This window comes from Scyliorhinus torazame, chromosome 31 (assembly GCF_047496885.1).
Source record: "Scyliorhinus torazame isolate Kashiwa2021f chromosome 31, sScyTor2.1, whole genome shotgun sequence".
NCBI lineage: Eukaryota > Metazoa > Chordata > Chondrichthyes > Carcharhiniformes > Scyliorhinidae > Scyliorhinus > Scyliorhinus torazame.
Genome location: NC_092737.1, coordinates 32339285 through 32352175, shown reverse-complemented (window position 1 = coordinate 32352175; position 12891 = coordinate 32339285). Strand labels below are relative to the sequence as shown.

General features: G+C 54.3%; 1 protein-coding gene across 1 annotated transcript in view; it reads right to left on the bottom strand.

The window, feature by feature from the left end:
• LOC140404602 (Y-box-binding protein 2-like) overlaps positions 1–12674 on the bottom strand; it is a 48529-nt gene extending 35855 nt beyond the window's left edge. The window contains 2 exon segments of the mRNA XM_072493203.1: positions 5472–5535; positions 12611–12674. Coding sequence (XP_072349304.1) covers positions 5472–5535; positions 12611–12674 — 128 coding nt within the window.
• Positions 12675–12891: the final 217 nt, after the last annotated feature.

The window sequence follows — 12891 nt, the reverse complement described above, 5'->3', positions numbered from 1 at the left end:
AGTGTAGAAGATTGTAGTTTAGTCGGGCAGTGTGGTCGGCACGGGCTTGGAGGGCCGAAGGGCCTGTTCCTGGGCTGTACATTTCTTTGTTCTTTTTGTTCTAGCCCATTGTGCACAGGAGGCGGCCATTCCCTCCTCCAGCCTCTCCCACTATTAATGAGATGGTGTCCACTCCCTCTGTATGTTCCCTTGTCCGAAACTCACCCAACTAGTGACTTCCGGTGGTGACCATGGCGGGAGTGGTTACACACCGGGCTGCTCCTGCTTGAAGGCACGGGAAAGAGCTCTTCTTACCCGATTGTGGGTGCAATGTTGATGAAGGGCGTAGGTTGAATGTTGGTGGAGTATTTCCCCCCCCCCCCCCGGGATTGGTGTGTCTGCTGGTTCTCAAACCCAGCAGACGGAGTGAGGCCAGGGCCAGAGAGTTTGAGGAAACCTGTACTGCAGCGGCAGCCGGTGGAAGGATGGCTGAAGGGGGGGGGCTGAAGGGGGGGGGGGGGGGGGGAGGGCTGAAGGGGGGGGCTGATGCACACTGCAACGACCCAGCTGGAGGAGCGGGTGGCTTTTATTGAGGAGGAATTCCAGTAGCAGAGGAAGGAAACGTGGGAGGATCGCTCAAAGGCCATCGAAGGAGCTGGGGCACCCCCGGAAGAGTTCGATGGAACGGGTTTGGAGGTGCAGGGGTCGCAGATTCGAAGGAGTGATCCCGGACCACAGCGATCGTGTGGGGACCCTGGAGGCAGGGCTGCTAGGGGACCCGTGTAAAACATTGAGGGCAAAGGTGGAGGAGCAGGAAAATACCTCGAGAAGGCCGAACCTGCCTGAAGGAGTGGAAGGTGGGAGTGACACGAGATACGTCTCGAAGATGCTGGGGGGCATTATCATAGAATTTACAGTCCAGAAGGAGGCCATTCGGCCCACTGAGTCTGCACCGGCTCTTGGAAAGAGCACCCTACCCAGGCCCACACCCCCGCCCTATCCCCATAACCCTGTAACCCCACCCAACACGAAGGGCAATTTTGGACACTAAGGGCATTTTTTAACGGCCAATCCACCTAACCCGCACATCTTTGGACAGTGGGAGGAAACCGGAGCACCCGGAGGAAACCCACGCAGACACGGGGAGGATGTGCCGACTCCGCACAGACAGTGACCCAAGCCAGGAATCGAACCTGGGACCCTGGAGCTGCGAAGCCACAGTGCTAACCACTGTGCCGTCGTGATGCTCAATAAGGTGCCCGAAGTGGACTGAGCGCATCGGTTTCCGAGGCAGACGCCTCGAGCTGGGGAACCGCAGTCATCGTGAGGCTCCACAGATGTGCGGAGAAGGAATATTTTGCAGGGCCAGGGAGAAGCATATCTGCAACAGGGAGGGGAATAGCGTCCGAATGCTTCAGGACATCAGAGCAAAGTTGGGAACTCAGCCCCCACGCGGAGAACTCTGCGGCGATATTTAAACACTGGCTGGCGGGCTTTAAAGGCTACCTCGAGACGGCCGGAGGCACCCCCACAGAGGGACAGAAAATGCGTCTCCTGCACTCAAGGGTCAGCCCTGGGATCTACACTCTTATCGAGGAGGCGGAGGATTTCAATGCTGCGATCGAACTGTTAAAAAGACATTATATCCGCCCTGTAAATCAGGTCTACGCACGTCACCTGCTTGCAACTAGACGGCAAAGCCCCGGGGAATCGTTGGAGGAGTTCTACCGGGCGCTACTGGGGCTGGGCCCTAACTGTGGCTGCCCGTAAGTTTCGGGGAGCGAGCACACGGAACTTTTAATCAGGGATGCCTTCGTAGCAGGTATGAGCTCCTCAGAGATCCACCAAAGACTCCTAGAAAAGGACACCCTGGGACTTAGAGAGGCACGGGCCCTGGCAGGGTCCATGGATGTAGCCTCCCAAAACGCGCGGTCCTATGCACCCGACCGCGCGGTGGCCCCCTGGGCTGCGTGGCACCCCGCAGCGGCAGCCCCACAGACCTTCCCCCTGACCCCGCAGGCCTGCGCTGAGAGACGGTCCGCTAATGCTGCCGGGCCCCGCTGTTTCTTCTGCCGGCAGGCGAATAATCCCCGCCCGTGCTGCCCGGCCCGCACTGCCACCAGCAGAGGGTGCGGCAAGAAGGGCCACTTTGTGGGGGTCTGCCAGGCCCGCGCCGTGGCCGCGGTCTCCAGCGACTATGGGCCGCCGTGGCAACCCCCCCTCGAGGCCCCGACCAGCCAGCGCTCAGCGCCACCCCCCTTTCCTAGGGCCACGTGCGACCCACGGGCGTGGCCATCTTGCCCTGCGGACACCACGCTGGATGGGTGGGCACCGCCATTTGTCCATCCCCGACCACCATGTGCGACCCATGGGAGACGCCATCTTGGATAGGGCCCCAGGCCCCCAGCACGGCCGACTACACACTGCCCAATCAGAACTCGCAACTGCTGCATCTGGCCTCGGTGACCCTGGACCAAAGTCGACCTCAGACACTCGCAGCAGCAACTACGACGGTCTTCATCAACGGCCACGTGACGTCGTGCCTGATTGGGAGCACGGAAAGCTTTGTTCACCCAGACACGGTAAGGCGCTGTTCACTTGTAACCCACCCTGTAAACCAAAGGGGTTCTGCCGAGCGAACCTCACTGTCCAAGGCAGGAGATTCCGCAATTTCCACCTGTACGTCCTGCCGCATCTCTGCGCAGCCACCCTCCTGGGGCTGGACTTCCAATGTAACTTGCAAAGCCTGACCTTCCAGTTCAGCGGCCCTATACCCCCCCTTACTGTCTGCGGCCTCGCGACCCTCAAGGTCGACCCGCCTTCCCTGTTTGCGAACCTCACCCCGGATTGCAAACCCGTCGCCACCAGGAGCAGGCGGTACAGCGCCCAGGACCGGACCTTCATCAGGTCAGAGGTCCAAAGGCTACTGAGGGAAGGGGTCATTGAAGCCAGTAACAGCCCCTGGAGAGCTCAAGTAGTGGTGGTAAAGACCGGGGAGAAACATAGTCTGACTTTAGTCGCTGACCATTCTATCAACAGGTTTACACAGCTGGACGCGTACCCCCTCCCCCGCATATCCGACCTGGTAAACAGGATCGCGCAATAGAAGGTTTTCTCCACGGTGGATCTCAAGTCCGCCTACCACCAGCTCCCCCTCCGCACTAGTGACCGCAAGTACACTGCCTTCGAAGCAGATGGGCGGCTCTATCACTTTTTAAAGGGTTCCCTTCGGTGTCACTAATGGGGTCTCGGTCTTCCAGCGAGAGATGGGCCGAATGGTTGACCGGTACGGCTTACGCGCAACGTTCCCGTATCTCGATAACGTCACCATCTGCGGCCATGACCAGCAGGACCACGACACCAACCTCCGAAAATTTCTCCAGACCGCGAAAATCCTTAACTTAACCTACAATAAGGAGAAATGCGTGTTTAGCACCGACCCATTCTAGGCTACGTAGTGCGAAATGGAGTTATAGGCCCCGACCCTGAGCGCATGCGCCCCCTTATGGAGTTTCCCCCCCCCCTCACTGCCCCAAGGCCCTGAAGCGCTGCCTCGGGTTTTTCAGCTATTACGCCCAGTGGGTCCCTAACTACGCAGACAAAGCCCGACCCCCAATCCAGTCAATAACCTTCCCCCTGTCGACGGAGGCCCGCCAGGCCTTCAGCCGCATCAAAGCAGACATTGCAACGGCCACGATGCGCGCCATCAACGAGTCCCTCCCCTTCCAGGTCGAGAGCGATGCGTCCGGTGTAGCTCTGGAGGCCACCCTCAACCAAGCGGGCAGACCCGTGGCCTTCTTCTCCCGAACCCTCCATGCTTCCAAAATTCGCCACTCAGTCGAAAAGGAGGCCCAGGCCTTAGTGGAAGCTGTGCGACATTGGAGGCATTACCTGGCCGGCAGGAGATTCACTCTCCTCACTGACCAACGGTCGGTTGCCTTCATGTTCGATAATGCACAGCGGGGCAAGATTAAGAACGACAAGATTTTGCGGCGGAGGATCGAGCTCTCCACCTACAATTACGAGATCTTGTACCGTCCGGGGAAGCTGAACGAGCCTCCTGATGCCCTATCCCGCGGCACATGTGCCAACGCACAAGAGGACCGCCTCCGAGCCCTCCACGAGGACCTCTGCCACCCGGGGGTCACTCGTTTTTTCCACTTCATTAAGACCCGCAACCTGCCCTACTCCATCGGGGAGGTCAGGACCGTCACCATGGACTGCCAAATCTGTGCAGAGTGCAAACCGCACGTCTACCGGCCAGAGAGGGCGCACCTGATAAAGGCTTCCCGTCCCTTTGAACACCTCAGCATGGACTTCAAAAGGCCCCCTCCCCTCCACTGACCGCAACACGTACTTCCTGAACGTGATTGACGAGTACTCCCGGTTCCCATTCGCCATCCCCTGCCCCGACATGACCGCGACCACCGTCATCAAGGCCCTCCAGGGGATCTTTACACTGTTTGGTTTCCCCGCGTACATCCACAGTGATAGGGGGTCCTCCTTTATAGCGTCAATTCCTGCTCAGCAAGGGCATCGGCTCGAGCAGGACGACCAGTTACAGCCCCCGGGGAAACAGGCAGGTTGAGAGGGAGAACGGCACGGTCTGGAAAACCGTCCTGCTGGCCCTTCGGTCCAGGAATCTCCCAGTCTCCCGCTGGCAGGACGTCCTCCCGATGGCCCTTCACCCCATTCGGTCGCTGCTCTGTACTACCACAAATCAGACACCTCATGAACGTCTCCTTGTTTTCCCCAGGAAGTCCTCCTCCGGGACCTCGCTCCCAACCTGGCTAGTGACACCCAGACCCATCCTGCTTCGGAAACATGAGGTCCACCTGCTGCATGCCAACCCCCAGTACGCCCACGTAGCGTTTCCTGCTGGCCACCAAGACACGGTCTCCCTTCGGGACCTGGCGCCCGCAGGAGCCCGTGCCCCACCCTCCCTGCAACACCTGACCGGAGGTCGTACTGACTCCCGCCGCCCCTGCCTCAGCCCGAAACAGCACCGACGCCCCCCCTACAAGCGACACCCCCCCCGGCCTGCCCACTTTTCGCCTCAACAGCGCCGCCTAGGGGTGACGAGCTGCCTGGGAGGACAACACCACATTCCCAGAATCGCAACCGCCGGGGCCCCCACCAGGATCACCGCCGAAGCCCAGACGCTCCAGAGAGACGACCAGGCCACCCGATCGTCTGATTGCTGCACCACGAACATTTTGCTATTACCCTCGACATCACAGCAGCTCCACACCTGGTCCTACCCTGCGAAAGGCGACATTAACGCTGCCCACCATTAACGCTGCTCTTTTTTAACAGGAGGTGGTAAAGCCTCTTAGTTATCGCCCACGCCCCCACGCCCCCCCGCCCCCCCGCCCCCCCGCCCCCCCGCCCCCCCGCCCCCCCGCCCCCCCGCCCCCACGCCCCCACGCCCCCACGCCCCCACGCCCCCACGCCCCCACGCCGGAATTGAACCGGGGGTGGAGCGAAATTACCTCTTGATGAATCCAAAGCCATTGCGGACGTTAAACCACTTCACCGTCCCACGAACGCCAGTGGCTGTGATGAGAGAGAGAGAGAGAGAGAGAGAGAGAGAGACAACGCATGCATAAATTATTCTGTGAACTGACCTATTTCCGCAATTGCCCATAGCTGACTTCACAAACCAAACACATCACATCTCACAGGTCAAACCCAAATTCTCCACTGAAAGGTAGATGGTGACTGGAGGGGGGGACCCAAGGGCAGCCCCCAATACCCGACAATGAATAAAGCTCTCTTGTTGAAGTGTAGCGACTGCTGTAATACAGAAGAAAATGGGAGCCAATTTCTGAACTGCAAGATCCCACAGGTAGGTCAGCACAGCTGACCAGGGACCCAGGTTCCATTCGGGCCTGCGTGGAATGAACAATACAGCACAGGAACAGGCCCTTCGGCCCTCCAAGCTTGTGCTGGTCAGGCTACCAACCTTGGCCAAAGCCCTCAGCACTTCCTTGTGCCATATCCCTCTATACCCGTCCTGTCCATGTGTTTGTCAAGGTGCCTTTTGAACCCCGTTAATGTATCTGTTTCCACAACCTCCCCTGGCCACGCGTTCCAGACACTCACCACCCTCTGTGTAAAAACCCTGCCTCGCACATCTCCTCTAAACTTTGCCCCACGGACCTTAAACCTGTGCCCCCCGGTGACTGACCCCTCCACCCTGGGAAAGAGTGCCTGCCCATCCATTCAGCACGGTAGCATTGTGGATAGCACAATTGCTTCACAGTTCCAGGGTCCCAGGTTTGATTCCGGCTTGGGTCACTGTCTGTGCGGAGTCTGCACGTCCTCCCCGTGTCTGCGTGGGTTTCCTCCGGGTGCTCCGGTTTCCTCCCACAGTCCAAAGATGTGCAGGTTAGGTGGATCGGCCGTGATAGAACATAGAACATAGAATGATACAGCACAGTACAGGCCCTTCGGCCCACGATGTTGCACCGAAACAAAAGCCATCTAACCTACACTATGCCATTATCATCCATATGTTTATCCAATAAACTTTTAAATGCCCTCAATGTTGGCGAGTTCACTACTGTAGCAGGTAGGGCATTTCACGGCCTCACTACTCTTTGCGTAAAGAACCTACCTCTGACCTCTGTCCTATATCTATTACCCCTCAGTTTAAAGTTATGTCCCCTCGTGCCAGCCATTTCCATCCGCAGGAGAAGGCTCTCACTGTCCACCCTATCCAACCCCCTGATCATTTTGTATGCCTCTATTAAGTCTCCTCTTAACCTTCTTCTCTCCAACGAAAACAACCTCAAGTACATCAGCCTTTCCTCATAAGATTTTCCCTCCATACCAGGCAACATCCTGGTAAATCTCCTCTGCACCCGCTCCAAAGCCTCCACGTCCTTCCTATAATGCGGTGACCAGAACTGTACGCAATACTCCAAATGTGGCCGTACCAGAGTTCTGTACAGCTGCAACATGACCTCCCGACTCCGGAACTCAATCCCTCTACCAATAAAGGCCAACACTCCATAGGCCTTCTTCACAACCCTATCAACCTGGGTGGCAACTTTCAGGGATCTATGTACATGGACACCTAGATCCCTCTGCTCATCAGCACTGCCAAGAATCTTACCATTAGCCAAATATTCCGCATTCCTGTTATTCCTTCCAAAGTGAATCACCTCACACTTCTCTACATTAAACTCCATTTGCCACCTCTCAGCCCAGCTCTGCAGCTTATCTATATCCCTCTGTAACCTGCTACATCCTTCCACACTATCGACAACACCACCGACTTTAGTATCGTCTGCAAATTTACTCACCCACCCTTCTGCGCCTTCCTCTAGGTCATTGATAAAAATGACAAACAGCAACGGCCCCAGAACAGATCCTTGTGGTACTCCACTTGTGACTGTACTCCATTCTGAACATATCCCATCAACCACCACCCTCTGTCTTCTTTCAGCTAGCCAATTTCTGTCCACATCTCGAAATCACCCTCAATCCCCAGCCTCCGTATTTTTTGCAATAGCCTACCGTGGGGAACCTTATCAAGCGCTTTGCTGAAATCCATATACACCACATCAACTGCTCTACTCTCGTCTACCTCTTCAGTCACCTTCCCAAAGAACTCAATAAGGTTTGTGAGGCATGACCTACCCTTCACAAAGCCATGCTGACTATCCCTGATCATATCATTCCTATCTAGATGATTATAAATCTTGTCCCTTATAATCCCCTCCAAGACTTTACCCACTACAAACGTGAGGCTCACCGGTCTATAGTTGCCGGGGTTGTCTCTGCTCCCCTTTTTGAACAAAGGGACCACATTTGCTGTCCTCCAGTCCTTTGGCACTATTCCTGTAGCCAATGATGACATAAAAATCAAAGCCAAAGATCCAGCAATCTCTTCCCTGGCCTCCCAGAGAATCCTAGGATAAATCCCATCAGGTCCCGGGGACTTATCTATTTTCAGCCTGTCCAGAATTGCCAACACCTCTTCCCTACGTACCTCAATGCCATCTATTCTATTAGCCTGGGGCTCAGCATTCTCCTCCACAACATTATCTTTTTCCTGAGTGAATACTGACGAAAAATATTCATTTAGTATCTCGCCTATCTCTTCAGACTCCACACACAATTTCCCATCCCTGTCCTTGACTGGTCCTTCTCTTTCCCTAGTCATTCGCTTATTCCTGACATACCTATAGAAAGCTTTTGGGTTTACCTTGATCCTTCCTGCCAAATACTTCTCATGTCCCCTCCTTGCTCGTCTTAGCTCTCTCTTTAGATCCTTCCTCGCTACCTTGTAACTATCCATCGCCCCAACCGAAACTTCACACTTCATCTTCACATAGGCCTCCTTCTTCCTCTTAACAAGAGATTCCACTTCCTTGGTAAACCACAGTTCCCTCGCTCGACGCCTTCCTCCCTGTCTGACCGGTACATACTTATCAAGAACACACAGTAGCTGATCCTTGAACAAGCCCCACTTATCCAGTGTGCCCAACACTTGCAGCCTACTTCTCCACCTTATCCCCCCAAGTCACGTCTAATGGCATCATAATTGCCCTTCCCCCAGCTATAACTCTTGCCCTGCGGTGTATACTTATCCCATTCCATCATTAACGTAAACGTCACCGAATTGTGGTCACTGTCCCCAAAGTGCTCTCCTACCTCCAAATCCAACACCTGGCCTGGTTCATTACCCAAAACCAAATCAAATGTGGCCTCGCCTCTTGTTGGCCTGTCAACATATTGTTTCAGGAAACCCTCCTGCGCACACTGTACAAAAAACGACCCATCTATTCTACTCGAACTATATCTTTTCCAGTCAATATTTGGAAAGTTAAAGTCTCCCATAATAACTACCCTGTTACTTTCACTCTTATCCAGAATCATCTTCGCCATCCTTTCCTCTACATCCCTAGAACTTCCCTTAGTGTCCAAAATTGCCCTTAGTGTTGGATGGGGTTACTGGGTTATGGGGATAGGGTGGAGGTGTTGACCTTGGGTAGAGTGCTCTTTCCAAGAGCCGGTGCAGACTCGATGGGCTGAATGGCCTCCTGCACTGTAAATTCTAGGATACTGCCCCTCATAATCTTGTAGACCTCTATCGGGTCACCCCTCAACCTCCGTCTTTCTAATGAAAACAATGTCAGGAAATTGCGGGTCCCCTAACCGAGATATTTGAATCATCGGCAGCCACAGGTGAGGTGCCTGAAGATTGGAGAGTGGCGAATGTTGTGCCCTTGTTTAAGAAGGGCAGCAGGGAAAAGCCTGGGAACTACAGACCGGTGAGCCTAACGTCTGTAGTAGGTAAGTTGCTAGAAGGTATTCTGAGAGACAGGATCTACAAGCATTTAGAGAGGCAAGGACTGATTCGGGGCAGTCAGCATGGCTTTGTGCGTGGAAAATCATGTCTCACAAATTTGATTGAGTTTTTTGAGGGAGTGACCAAGAAGGTAGATGAGGGTAGTGCAGTAGACGTTGTCTACATGGACTTTAGCAAAGCCTTTGACAAGGTACCGCATGGTAGGTTGTTGCAGAAGGTTAAAGCTCACGGGATCCAGGGTGAGGTTGCCAATTGGATTCAAAATTGGCTGGACGACAGAAGGCAGAGGGTGGTTGTAGAGGGTTGTTTTTCAAACTGGAGGCCTGTGACCAGTGGTGTGCCTCAGGGATCGGTGCTGGGTCCACTGTTATTTGTGATTTATATTAATGATTTGGATGAGAATTTAGGAGGCATGGTTAGTAAGTTTGCAGATGACACCAAGATTGGTGGCACAGTGGATAGTGAAGAAGGTTATCTAGGATTGCAACGGGATCTTGATCAATTAGGCCAGTGGGCCGACGAATGGCAGATGGAGTTTAATTTAGATAAATGTGAGGTGATGCATTTTGGCAGATCGAATCAGGCCAGGACCTACTCAGTTAATGGTATGGCGTTGGGGAGAGTTATAGAACAAAGAGATCTAGGAGTACAGGTTCATAGCTCCTTGAAGGTGGAGTCGCAGGTGGACAGGGTGGTGAAGAAGGCATTCGGCATGCTTGGTTTCATTGGTCAGAACATTGAATATAGGAGTTGGGACGTCTTGTTGAAGTTGTACAAGACATTGGTACGGCCACACTTGGAATACTGTGTGCAGTTCTGGTCACCCTATTATAGAAAGGATATTATTAAACTAGAAAGAGTGCAGAAAAGATTTACTAGGATGTTGCCGGGACTTGATGGTTTGAGTTATAAGGAGAGGCTGGATAGACTGGGACTTTTTTCCCTGGAGCGTAGGAGGCTTAGGGGTGATCTTATAGAGGTCTATAAAATAATGAGGGGCATAGATAAGGTAGATAGTCAACATCTTTTCCCAAAGGTAGGGGAGTCTAAAACTAGAGGGCATAGGTTTAAGGTGAGAGGGGAGAGATTCAGAAGGGCCCAGAGGGGCAATTTCTTCACTCAGAGGGTAGTGAGTGTCTGGAATGGGCTGCCAGAGGTAGTAGTAGAAGCGGGTACAATTGTGTCTTTCAAAAAGCATTTAGATGGTTACATGGGTAAGATGGGTATAGAGGGTTATGGGCCAAGTGCGGGCAACTGGGACTAGCTTAATGGTAAAAAACTGGGCGGCATGGACTGGTTGGGCCGAAGGGCCTGTTTCCATGCTGTAAACTTCTATGATTCTTCTATGATTCTAGTCCATCCTGGTAAACCTCCTCTGCACCCTCTCCAAAACCTCATCCTTCTGCTAGTGTGGCGACCAGAATTGTGCACAATATTCCCAGTGCGGCCGTACAGAGCGTCGTGCGAGTGCCCCTTTAAGAAAGGTTTAGTCTCTCGTGTGACTGGTGGGTTGCAGCTGAGGGGCGAGGGGGGGTTTCGGTTTGTCTACTTCGCACCACAGAAGTAGCTTTTTCCCTTGTTTCTCTAAATATAGAACAGGCAGACGGAGGCCATTCGGCCCATCAGGTCAACACCAACCCACTTAACCCTCACTTCCACCCTATCCCCGTAACCCCTCCTAACCTTCTTTAGTCACTAAGGGAAATTTAGCATGGCCAATCCACCTAACAGCACGTCTTTGGACTGTGGGAGGAAACCGGAGCACCCGGAGGAAACCCACGCAGACACGGGGAGAACGTGCAGACTCCGCACAGACAGTGACCAGCGGGGAATCGAACCCGGGACCCTGGAGCTGTGAAGCCACAGTGCTATCCACTTGTGCTGCCCTCTGCTTTCCATCTTAAAAAGCTGTTCCAGTACACAAGTAAACAGGGTCCCGGGTTCGATTCCGGCTTGGGTCACTGTCTGCACGGAGTCTGCACGTCCTCCCCGTGTCTGCGTGGGTTTCCTCCGGGTGCTCCGGTTTCCTCCCACAAGTCCTGAAAAACGCGATGTTAGGTGGATTCTCCCTCTGTGTACCCGAACAGGCGCCAGAATGTGGCGACTAGGGGCTTTTCACAGTAACTTCATTGCAGTGTTAATGTAAGCCTACTGGTGATAATAAATATTATCTATAAGGACAAGAGCAGCAGATCCCCGGGAACCCCACCACCTGGAGGTTCCCCTCCGAGTCACTCCCCACCCCGACTGGGAAATATATCGGCCGTTCCTTCACTGTCGCCGGGGCAACACCCTGGAACTCCCTCCCTAACAGCACAGTGGGTGTACCTACACCACACAGACTGCAGTGGGTTCAAGAAGGCAGCTACCCACCACCTTCTCCAGGGGGGCAACTAGGGATGGGCAGTAAATGCTGACCTAACCGGCTACAACGGTTCTTTCAAATGTTTAACACAAGTGTCTCAAACAGGAGATTTCACCCCATTCCGAGGAGGGTATCCCTGGGGGCCATTATCAATCCCTTTAAACCACCTGTCAATTTGATGTTCAAGTTCGAGTTGCTCTTCTGTTTAAGGCAATGTCCCTTTTATTTCTTTCAGAAACACAGAACAATCAGCCCAGCCCAGGGAGCTGCTCCTCCAACTGGGAGACACACCGCCCCCCGGAGGAGGCCCAACTCAAAGGCCGGGGCCTCCCCCCGCACCCCTGGGGCCTCCCCCCGCACCCCTGGGGCCTCCCCCCGCGCCCCTGGGGCCTCCCCCCGGGGCCTCCCCCCGCGCCCTGGGGCCTCGCCCCTGGGGCCTCCCCCCCGGGGCCTCCCCCCGCGCCCTGGGGCCTCGCCCCTGGGGCCTCCCCCCCGCACCCCTGGGGCCTCCCCCCGGGGCTGTGCAAGGCCCTGCGGCAGGCAGGCCCCGTGATTTAAAACACAACCCCAAATGGGGGAAAAGGACAAAGCTTTTAAACATCACAGAGACATCAACATGGGCGTCAAAAAGCAGCTTTTAAACTGACACCATTCACAACAAGGTCACAAAAAGGAAAATTGCAACAACATCTTTACCTGGCACCACTTTCAAACTGCAGACAGTCATTGTTGAAATAAAAGTGTTAAAACCTTTGACACAAGTTGTTGAAAAGTGTTGAAACTTTCCCCCAAAGGGGATTGGAGTCGACCTCTCCCAAGTCCCAACTGAATAGTAAAAGTGTTGAAACTTTCCCCCAAAGCGATTGAACCCTGTGCCTCTCCCAAGTCCCAGCTGGACAAGAGTAAAAGTGTTTAAACTTTCCCCCAAAGGGGACATTTCCTACCAATCACCATCTTCTCTCCACTTTTGGGAGGGGTTTGCCTGGTCTCCGTCTCCTCCTCAGCCATTCCTGTGGCTTGCAGCAGGTAGACCCAATCAGCCCTGATTAAACCTCAACTCCACAAGAACCCAACCCCCCTTTATAAAGTCACCCCCCCCCTCCCTGAAGCCACGCTTCTATTGGCTGGCCTCAAATTAACATCCTTGCCTCATTGGCGCAAAACCAGCTGCGGGTTCTTTCCGATGGGAGACCCATTGGGTGGTTTGGGGGGGGGGCGTTCCCGG